The 11457-nt window shown below is 42.1% G+C and overlaps 1 protein-coding gene across 1 annotated transcript; it reads left to right on the plus strand.

Annotated features, from left to right (window-relative positions):
- Positions 1–217: 217 nt before the first annotated feature.
- LOC147894065 (protein PNS1-like) lies at positions 218–2996 on the plus strand. The gene is made up of 7 exons (XM_087385016.1): positions 218–386; positions 578–865; positions 949–1364; positions 1448–1832; positions 1910–2026; positions 2136–2369; positions 2593–2996. The coding sequence occupies exons 1-7, from the start codon at positions 375–377 to the stop codon at positions 2749–2751; spliced, it is 1611 nt and encodes a 536-aa protein (XP_087241142.1). The 5' UTR covers positions 218–374; the 3' UTR covers positions 2752–2996.
- Positions 2997–11457: the final 8461 nt, after the last annotated feature.

Consider the following 11457-nt stretch of genomic DNA (forward strand, 5'->3'; position numbering starts at 1 on the left):
GCGCAGCGGAAGAAGGCAGGGGCGTGTATCCAACGTGGCGGAGCCACGCTAGCTAAATTAGGCTGTCAGGCCTCGATGTGTCGGGCGGGGAAGGGGCCCACGTAGCTGTCACGGTGTAAGAGGGGGCCACGTGTCAGGCCAAGTTGTGGGGATTGTTTTCCACGCCGTCCGGAGGCCAGTTGAAGGGTCCTCTTCTTCCTCATCCTCTTCTTCTCTTTCTTCTTCTTCGTTTTTTCTTCACTTAAAATTGAAATCTACAGCTTCAGCAGCTTCTGGCTATGGCGTTTTCCCCTTCTTTGGCGTTTCCCCTGTCTATGGCGTTCTTCCTGGCTATGGCGATCTCCTAGCATCCTTCCTCTTCGTCCCTCTCCATCATGGGAGCCATCGTAATCATCCCTCCAGCCTCTCATCCCCTCCATTGCCTTCTCTTTTTGCACCATCATTCTTTGCCCGTCCATGGCCGTGCTTCCTTTTTTTTCTGCCTTCCCTCTCCCTCGTTCATTCGTTCTTCGCCCCGGAATGTTGCCCTGTTGCCCCCTCTTTGGCCCCGTTTGTAACATTGCTTTTTGTGGCGTAGGAATCCACCGAGGCCGGGAACATTTGGGACAATACCTTGGAAATTCCCCGCGCGACCGAGGCGTCCGGCGACAGCTTCAGGGAGGAGGAGGGCTACTATGACGACGAGTATAGGCACCGCGAGGAAGCAGCGACAGCACCAAGTCCGATTCGAGAATCGGGGGGTGGAGCAAACGAGGGGGAGATCACGAGCGATGCGGAAGCTCAGGCCCAAGCGACCAGCAGAGGCGAACCCTCCATCCTCAGGTCGCAGAAGACGACTCAAGTAGCTCCGGATCAGAGCACCAAGGTAAGCTTTCTGATAACAATGTCGATTCTTTCGCGATCACGCCATGGTTGCTCTTAATCCGAGCTCGAAAAATCTCTCTCCAGCCTGCCTCGACTCAAAGAATCAGAGTATGGCGATCTTCCTCCCTTCCCTACAGAGATGTTGCCTTCTTCTTCCTCTTCGCCTTGCACCTTCTGCTCGTGATTGCCGGAATCCTCTTCCTCAACATCATGTATCTCAAAGATATGAGCAGAAGGAAGCTCCATAACTTAGAGCGATGGTTCCCCCAGCTTGGTGCAGCTGTGGTGGTGGGAAGCTTGTTTGCCTCCGGCTGGCAGACGCTCTTCAAACACTTCCCAGCTCTAATGGCTAGAGCCGTCTTCTGGACTAGCTCCCTGCTCACCCTTGCCGCGTCTCTTATGCTCATATCCACTGGCCTCCCATCCAGCCTCGGTGTCGGGATCCTCTTCTTCATCTTCTCCATCTGCCAAGGTCTCTATTCCTGCTGGGTTACCAACAGGTCGGTTCCATCTACTCAGAGTCTTCAGATGAGCCCGTGCCGTTGCATTTCGTTGGCTGACTTCTAAGCTCATTTTGTATTAGGATCAAATATGCGGGAGATCTCCTCTTTTGCTCGCTGATCACAGCCAGAAAAGTGCCAGGCACCTATTTGGTGTCTTTCTGGGTTCTACTTGTAGCCTCGCTATGGCTTGTGTTCTGGAGCTTTGGAGTAGTGAGCGCGCTCAGCTTTAAGCTCGCTCCTCTGGTCATTTTCGCTTTGCTAGTGAGCTTGGCGTGGACGCTGGAGACGTTGAGAAACGTCGTGTGTACCACGGTTGCCAGAGGCATTGCAGCGATCTATCTGGAAAATGACAATGGGCCTCGAATCCCTTGGGAACGATCTCTACATGCAGCTGTCACTTCAAGTTTCGGGAGCATTTGCCTTGGTTCCCTTATCGTTCCAATTATCCATGCCCTGCGGGTCGTTGTAAGTGCATCTTATTCGCCCACAGCAGTCCTGCAATTTTCTCCCATGTCATTGCTGATCTTATGTCTTCTGGACAGGCTCGGGGTCTGAACAGGATTCATGGAGATAACGAGTTCATGTTCTCCTGTGCGGATTGTTTTATCGGTGTCATGGAAACCTTCGTCCGATACGCCAACAATTGGGCGTTTGTGCAGGTGGTCTGAACTGCTCTGTTTTTGATGTTAGTCGAGAAAGTCGTTTGGTTTTGGATAGTGAGTCGCAAATTTCATTTATGTGTTCATGGTGGCGATGAAAATCTCGCAGGTTGGCCTTCAAAGTAAGTCCTTTGTGAGAGCTTCCGAAGATACCTGGGATCTATTTAGAAACAAGGAACTCAATGTTGTCATCGATACAGACATGACAAGCTCGTTTTGCGTATTGAGTGGCATAGCCGGGGGAATGCTTTGTGTTATTGTGAGCGGAGGTTGGACATTCGGAACTCACAAGGCGCTGACTTCGTCAATATCAGTTGTATCTTTCGTAATTGGATACTTTATGGTAAGTAACATGCTCTGCAGGTCATGGTAGGAACCTTCATATAGGTCGTGGATTTAGTCGTTTCTGATACGCGTGGATTTGGTCGTTTCTGATACGCGCTCCCAGCGCACAAAATCGTAAGAGCGGACGGATTAATGCTCTTCCGTAGCTCGGAAGATTTCAATGGGAGCTGGTTTATAGGGCACGTGCCTTCCATTTGACTCCGATTGTTTTGAAATTGCAGGTCCGCATTGCCATGGCTGTGTTACAGGGAGCGGTCTCTGCGCACTATGTATGTTATGGAGAAAACCCAGGTAGCCTGGAGTTTTTGACAAGCCCGGTTCCGGAACGTTTGAAAGAGCTCTTGGCCGAAGGGGATACCGAGTCTGCCAAAAAGGCTTGATCGAAGAGCAGTTGCAAGAATCAATCAAAAAAGTTTGAATCGCCTGTTGCTGCTCTATAACCCATTTCCGTGTACCAAACGCCCGTCCGTTATTTTTGGGGCCTCGGTACGTGGAAGACTGTAAATAATTGATTTGAGTCTTGTGACGTATTCTCTGGATCTCCAAAAGATCAAGTGAGAATGCAGGAGTGCATACTGTTGTAAAGGATAACATACCACATTTTTGCAATTTTGCGAATTTCCTTCGGGAGCCTGTAATGAGTAGTAGAAGTAATCATAAAGCCATTGAGCTTTTACCAACATCGATGTGTTGACAACTTGGAGAATCTCTCTGAGCTGAAAGGGGCAGGAAGGGAGCATCTAAAGACATCGAGTGAAAAGAGCTAGATGCTATGCTTAGAGGTATCATTCTCCGAGTGCCTTAATTGATGATTGTTTAACAAGGGAATACGCCTGAACAAATTTGTAATAGATGCACATTATCAAACATATCTTCTGTTCTTTTCTTATTACATAAATGTGTATTTGAAGGGGCATTCCCTCCCCTGAATCAACCTGCAGGACGGAAACAAGATCATGAAAATTGAACGGACAATCCTTTGGCAATCAATTGAAGGTTTCTTTTCAGCGTGATCGCATTTGTATTTAAGCAGTCTTGGATTCTTTGTAATCTAACGCGCGTTAGAAGTGGATACTTCTGGATTTCTTGTGATAGACATCCCATCCTATGTTTCGGACCACTAGTGTCTACGCCCGATCGACTCAGCCCTTCCACTGGTACTTGATTCCGTGCAGCATCTTTGCCTAAAAATCTTTGGACCACACGACCTTTATCCTTGTGGGGAAAGGATCCTGGGTCGACATTTAGGTTACGTTTTGCTTGGCACCGCCTCCCCTGGTGCAAGTGCAGGATATTAACGTCTGGATAAAATGTGGATTGGGCGATTCCTCCCACTTTCTGCAATTTCGTAGAAGTGGTGGATGAGAATGTTGTGCTGGGCTCCCTAGGACAAGCTCAACGACAGCGGCTTTGGGAAGGTGGATGAGTGGCTGTGGGTTTGAGGGTAGTGTGGCCGTGATGATTCATTGGGAATATGGTATATGCATGCTTGGGTGTGACGCTGTACTCACGAACAGTTTAGTGCACTAGTGGCAGTGGCTCGTCGCCAGTAGAGTACGTCGGGTCCCAAGGTCGTGTTCAGTCAGCCGAGGACCCCAAATTTGCTTTCTAATATTTTGAAGTCACGGCAAGTTGGCTGGCGCTTCACTCTTTTAGCTCGTTAGTCGTGAGGCGTTTGTCAACTTTTTCGCTCAGAAACGCTTTCTTTCTAGCTTCAGCTTTCCTCCCATCTTTGTCGTTCGTAACTCACTAGCGCTACTGTTAAGCTATAGACTTTTGTTATTGGGAAGAATTCAAAAATGTATTAATTAGCAATAGGGTATAACCAGGATATTGGAAGACGGTTATACTTTGGATTTATGAGAACGACGTGACCCCGTCTAGAACGAGCTAGAGACTTGCTTTGTTGGGTCCCAAAGTTGTGATCTATTGCATTTAATAAAATCTAAGGTTTTGCTTAAATCTTAAAACTTTAAGAAAATAGAAAGGCAGGTAGCTGTATTGATTAGAGAATATGTTTTCTTTGAATTTCATAAATTTAGCATGTAACTATACATTTTGATTTCTAAAATTTCTCATAGCAATTTAAATATGCACATATCCCTTTGCATTCTGCATATACCATTATGCACATTGTATTTTGAATTTGGAAAATAACCACATTTGTGGGAGGGAGAGTTGGTCTTTACCTTCTAAAGACGTTAGATCAAAGAGTGCATCCTCTGTTAGTAATTTGAATTTTGCACATAGCATTTTCAATTTGGCACAGTACTTTGCATTTGGTTTATACTCCTTTGCATTTAGCACATAACCACACATTTGTGTGGGGGTGAGTTGGCACATTTTCTCTCCAATTAAAAGACCAATCAACGTGCTTTTACTTAGGTTAAGTTTAATTTGCATTTAGCATGAAGCAATTTGAATTTGGCACATAGCATTTTGCATTTGGCTTATAGTGCTTTGCATTTAGCACATAACCACACATTTGTGTGGGGGCGAGGTGGGACATTTTCTCTCCAACAATTATATACTAAGGAATGGGTTGTTACTTGGGTTCAGTTTAATCTGCAGAGCACTTGGGTTTAGTTTAATTTGCATTTAGCATGAAGCAATTTGAATTTTGCATATAGCAATTTGAATTTGCCACAGCACTTTGCATTTGGCTTATAGTACTTTGTATTTAGCACATAATCACACAATTGTGTAGAGGGAGAATTGCAAAATACACAAGAATGGTCTTGGAGTCACCATACGTCTCGTCAGAAGTATTGATCTTTCTCTTCATCATTTTCTTAGGTTTTGAAATATTTGCACTGTGCCTTATGATCTTGCTACTTACGCATATAGATAGTCTCTTCCTTGTGGCCTCTTGAATTGATTATTTTTAATGCATTTTAACAATTCCTCTAGAGCACATAAGAAGACTTCTTGAAGCATATTTTAACAATTCCTTCAAAATGAATGAATGTCCATTGAAGGAGAACCATCCGACAAAGGATTGGGCACAAAAATTATCAGAATAGTGCATGTTATCAACATCGGGGATTTTTAAAGAGGTGAGAAATACCAAGGGTAAAGTAGATGACTAGTCATCCTATCGTGGGTGTTGGCCATAATTAGTTGCAGACCTGATGGTCACTGGGGTGTAGGATTTGCCTATTAGATGATTGCACATGAAGGGGTCTGCTCTAGCCAGGGATCCCTTAGATGGGATTTCCATGATGAGGCATTCTCAATGTCGATACTTTTTTGATCCGCGTTTGATTCTTGATTTGGATGCGAGGTTGATCGATTCAGACGTGAGACTTAGTGATTATTCACTTCAATGGCACGGAATTTGCAAAATTTTGCCAATTCTTTTTTGATCCATAATATTTGGTTCTTGATTCAGAACTCAAGAGAGGATGCAAAGGAGGTGCAAACAGTGAAACTATGTTGCAATGGGCTTGTTTCAAGTGACGCATTCTTATGGTATTCACTTAAAGTGGGCCGACATATCACCATCTCTTGCGCTTTTCTTGTTCCTTGAGCTTCTTCAAGTAATATAAATAAGAACCAATGGCAATGGCGGTGGTAAGAGCACAGACAACAACAATTATGGATGTAGGCCTACATGCTGCTATGGGCACCCTCAGCTTTCTTCACCCTCTTGTTTACATAGGCTTTGTAGGGTTGGCATTGCTACCCTTGTCGTTCATACCACCATCTCTTGCACTCTTCTTGCTCCTTCAGCTTCTTCAAGTAATATAAATAAGAATCAATGGCAATGGCAATGGCAGTGGTAAGAGCAGAGACAACAACAATTATGGATGCAAGCCTACATGCTGCTATGGGCACCCTTAGCTTCACCCTCTTGTTTACATGGGCTTTGTAGGCTTGGCACGGCTACCCTTGTCATTTTATTTTGTGGCATTGTAATTGCGAAGCTTTGCGTGTCTTTCAAATGCCATATTTTGCTTCTTTGAGTTTGGTGCTTTTCATGGGAAGAGCATGATGGACCTTGTCCATATTGATAATTTCTACTGCTGTTGCTGGATGCAACCATCCAGAAATCTTTCTTAGCATTCTCTCTTTCTTCCCCTTGATTAGTACTTTGAGGACTTTCTATACCCTCTGATGTGGAATGCTCTGAAGTCTTGTCTTCATCTCCAGCTAGGACCGCTTCATCTATTCTTGTACGTTTGCCTACACTGTTCGCATTTGATTCTTGAAGTATCTCATGAGGGGTTAAGTTGCTAACGAATTGCAGCATTGTAGAATAAGATAATGGAAGACCGTCTTGTTTGTCTTCAAGGGGAAACTCTCTCATAGGCTGGGCAGTATTGGCATCCATCTCAACCTTCGTGCTACTTGTAACCTTCATCGAGGAAACTTGACTTCGCGTGGTGATGGTGCTACTTGTGGATGGTCTCCTTCCATGCATGTTGGAGTAATTGCTTTGATCAAGCTCCTTCATGAAGTAACAAGATAGATTTTACTTGCGGTGGTTTAAGTGGCATATAACACTTTTATCGGAGAGCTTTTGGTGGCTAGAACGTTTGATTACCTCTTTCTTGATTTGTTTCTTGCGTTGATGCTCATCTTTAAGCAAGTCAGGCTCCAACTTTGAATGAGTATGCATTGTAAGGGACAGAAGAAATTCTTTGCTTTGCCTTTGCAACAACCGAAGGTCAAGATTTTCAGTAGGATTTGATTAAGCTGCATCTCGTGAAATTTGTAGAATATATCCATTTGCTAGCTACATTGAATGACGTTAGACTCCATGTAAGATGAAAAAGAAAAATAGGGAAAGAGAGGGGAAGGCGACCCGTTTGCAACTCATGTGAGGAGGAGGAGAGCACGAGGGAGGGGAGGTCGGTTATTTCTTCATGATGATGGAAGGAGGTTAGATGCCTTTGCTATATTAAAATATTAGGCTTCATTAAGGGCTCTTTAGTTATGTATGGAGCATTCCAAGTGGCTAAAGGAGAGGCCAGATTTTCATTTGATTCGACAATGCTACCTACCTAAACATATACATACACATACCAAGAGATTATAAATCTTAAACTTTGAGGAATTTTAAGAAAATGTGAAACATATACACACATACCAAGAGACGCATGCCGGTGCACACATGCACAAAATATACCAAATCCTAAAATATAAATAAATATCTTAAAAACTCTCTATATTATATTATATAGATATGAGTAACTTAAATATTAAAATATAAATAAATATTCTCTCAGTGTCTATGCACTATGCTACGTGGTCACAGTCTGAGCTCTTTTACTCCCCATGATCGATATGCATTACAGTCCCTTTTTCGCTAAGAACCTACACAATCTTCCTCTGAAGCTCCTTGAACCTCTTTCGTGCATTTCCTCCTTGCTAAGGACCTACACAACCTTTCTTTGAAGCTCCTTGAACCTCTTTTGTGCATTTCCTCCTTTCTAAATGTATATGCAGGATATATATAAAATATAAGAGATGCATTTAAAATACAAATAAAATAAACATTTGTGTTTATTTATTTATTTATAAGATATATACTTTTATATTTATATATTTATGTGGATATATATAAATATAAGAGATGTATTTAAAATACAAATAAAATAAACATGTGTTTATTTATTTATTTATAAGATATATATTTATATATTTATATATCTATGTGTATGTATAACTATGCCATGTCAGTAGTCAGGTCCCCCTCGCCTATTGTTTGGTTTCAATACATCCAATGATTGAATGGTGTTGGTTACACCACACCGTTTCTTGCTTGGTTGCTTGTGTGCATGTGCTCCTCTCTCTCTCTCTCTCTCTCTCTCTCTCTCTCTCTCTCGTGTGCGCTCGTCTAAGTGTATAAAATTGAAATTAATTGAAAAGTATCTAGAAAGGAATATATATATATATATATATATATATATATATATAATCTCTCATATATATATATATATATAAGGATGCATGACACGTCTACGATGGGTTAGAGGTCCAATCCATTCGGTCTCAAAGTTTAGATCTCCAAAAGCCTTTAATTTTAAGAGAATTCCACTCTAGGTACCACTTGGCTTGGCTTCATTATCAGTTTACGTCTAGATGAGCATCCATGTGAAAATCAAGGGGCAAAGCATTCACACAAAAAATCCCCCCCCCTCTCTCTCTCTCTTCCCCCCCCCTAGACATCCATATTTATGAATATTATATCTTGAGCATCTGGCACACTTATCAAATATATAATCTCTCTCTCCCCCCCTCTCTCTCTCTTTTATATATATATATATAAAACACCCACTCACTCTCTTAGTGCACATATAATATTTCTCTCCATTACATGCCCATGTGTTCTCTCTCGTTGTAGTCTAGGTTGGTAAGTCATCACCTACCAAGCACATAATAGTCCTTGAACCTGAGGGAGTACAAAATATTATAATTGCCTTGCCTAACTCGTGAAATAGAACTTGGGGAAAATCCTTCAAGCTCAAATCATGTATGTAGCTACTAAGTAGCTTTGGAAAATGCAATCTAGAACGATGAGAGAGAGAGAGAGAGAGAGAGAGAGAGAGAGAGAGAGAGAGAGAGAGAGAGCCATGCAACAAAGTAAACACAAAACAATAATGATTGATGCTAGACTAAGAGAGGATATTATGAGAAAGGAATGAGGAATTTGTATAGAGCCATAAGTAAAACATGATCTTAGGTATTATTGATCGCTTCCTCTCTCTATATTGTATCAATGCATGGTGAAAGAGTTGAAATGATATGGATTTATTGCCTGCAAAAAAATAACTCCACTTAGCTGCTCTAGAAAAAATCTGAGCAACACATATCCACTACATATAAAAAGTAGTAGGATCAGGTACCTTTTACATACATGATTTCCATCTCTCATTTGCATGCTTGTGGCACCCAAGTAAAAGCATGCGCGATTGACATAATGAAGCAAGGTTGCATAGTGGCAAAGTCGGTGAGAAGCCAGGATGCCATGTAGGGAAAGCAAAGTTGTCCAACCATTATACGTATCGGCTCCCTGATCCTTAGTAACGCCATGATTATCCCTTTGGATGGAGACTAACATTAATAAATTTGGTGTGCTTGTCAAGGCAAGGTCTTGTTTCAAAAAGTGACATTGTCTTTTGAAAGGAAGCTTGATCAGATCATTCTTCCACTCACAGCAACCTTCCTTGAGTGGAACATTGGCTACCTCTTGTTTCACAATTCGATCAACCTATCGACCTTGCCTTCTCATTTAGCACACCGTTCAAGGGTTAGGTATTGCAATGGGCTACTTGGACTAAAATTGTAGAGCTATGAGAGGAAGGAAGGGCACCGAGTTGATCTTGAAAGCTTTGAGTTGCATGCAAGTTGGTTGGAGCACAATGGAAGGTGCACACACCAAATCTAGAAGCTCAAATAAAGGAGGAAAGCAAATATCTTGGCGGTGTGGCCTGACTTGTCATCAATTTGTGAGAGAAATGAGTAGCATGACCCATCTATGATGGCTAGATTTCCACACACTCACACACAGACACATAGACACACACATGTGTAGGATCTTTTTAACATTATAGTGTTGGACTGGCACTCACCACTAGGTATCACCAACGATGGATTGATGCTTTTTCTTATAATTAGTGGTGGATTGACACCTCCTGGTGCTATAACCCTTGATATGCTGGGAAGTCAAAGAACATTAAAACATTATTTGTGGCCCAATCTTCTTTTACAGGAACCCAAGCATCACAATCGACGATACATGCATACAAGTTCATCTCCGTAATGAATATGATGGGAGCCTTTGAATGATAATAGAAATACATCAGGTATATTCGTTGAATGGAAAAAAATTCAAAACTACAAGTATCTAGTATATTCATTGAATGGAAAAAAATTCAAAACTACAAGTCACTACTATTGAAGGAGCGCTCATAAAAATACATGATCTTAATGATTGGAGTGTCTGAAATTTATTGTGCATATTATACTTGTTTTAACGTAATATTGCTCAATGGGAAATGAAATGACATAATAAAATGAATTGACTGAGTCGACCGTAGCAAGCTTGGCTATATAAACATTCCATACAAGCCAAAGCAACTCAAAGCTCACCTTCTTCCTCCTGAGATAGAGCTTGATATATACAGCTTGCCTCTTTGCCTTAAGCCACATCCAATAAGCTTATCGAAGCATTCTTGGTGCCCTCCCATGCGTAGAATTGATCGCTCATCTCTCTACGTAGTAGACTTAGATCTATTATGCGAGCTTGGTAATCACATCCTTCACAGAGCAGTAAACTCGTCGCCAGCCTCTTGCTACTACAAGATTGACTATGTGATGGTTTTCGTGGCTCCTTCCTAAGCTGGATGGCTGCTCACAGTTTTGTGGAGGTGTCGCCTATGATCTAGAGTTGCACACGGGGATCACCAAGATTGGCTGATCTAAGCCAACATAGCTACTTAGAATTGGGCGAGCTAGAAAAATAAAATAAAATTGTATGAGGTGGAAGCGTAGCAAGCGACCACCTTTTGACCCACGGATACCTCTCAGGATAAGCACTAATCACTGGAATCGCAAGCAATTTTTCTACAATTAAAGGTCACTGACTACACGGTAAGACGTATACTTTTTCCTACACATTGCATATGAGCTCCATTTTTTTCCATTGTGATCACCATCGTGATGATAATCGATATCCATTACATCGATGCTTTGACTGATGATGTAAAGCCCATGTGATCGACTACCACCTCGGTACTAGGTACCAATAATAAAGGCTGGAATGCTTACATATGTATCAATACTAGGAACATGCACAAGGGCGAGATGACTCCATAGACTACTGAGTCGTCACATGCTGGTACTAGTAAAGTATTTGGCTTGCTAGGAATACAACTGATTACTAGGTTTTTGAAGGGTAAGACCTTACACCATAATTATCTACTTACTTTCATAGTTGTTTTGCTCTTTCTTTGGCTACATACGAGACTAAAGTAGATAATGGCTATGGGGACATCATTCACTCCGTATGATTGTGACATACATCTACTTTAGTCATGAGCTTACAAGCTTCATTCCATAGATGGACAATTAATTAGTGC

Source organism: Dipteris shenzhenensis, chromosome 14, assembly GCF_047967505.1.
Source record: "Dipteris shenzhenensis isolate YYH24624 ecotype China chromosome 14, Dip_SZ_1.0, whole genome shotgun sequence".
Taxonomy (NCBI): domain Eukaryota; kingdom Viridiplantae; phylum Streptophyta; class Polypodiopsida; order Gleicheniales; family Dipteridaceae; genus Dipteris; species Dipteris shenzhenensis.

Excerpts from the sequence above, each read along its gene's own strand:
- LOC147894065 (XM_087385016.1), top strand. Across the intron at positions 866-948 it reads CTCCGGATCAGAGCACCAAG|CCTGCCTCGACTCAAAGAAT; the intron begins GTAAGCTTTCTG and ends ATCTCTCTCCAG. Across the intron at positions 1,833-1,909 it reads TCCATGCCCTGCGGGTCGTT|GCTCGGGGTCTGAACAGGAT; the intron begins GTAAGTGCATCT and ends TCTTCTGGACAG.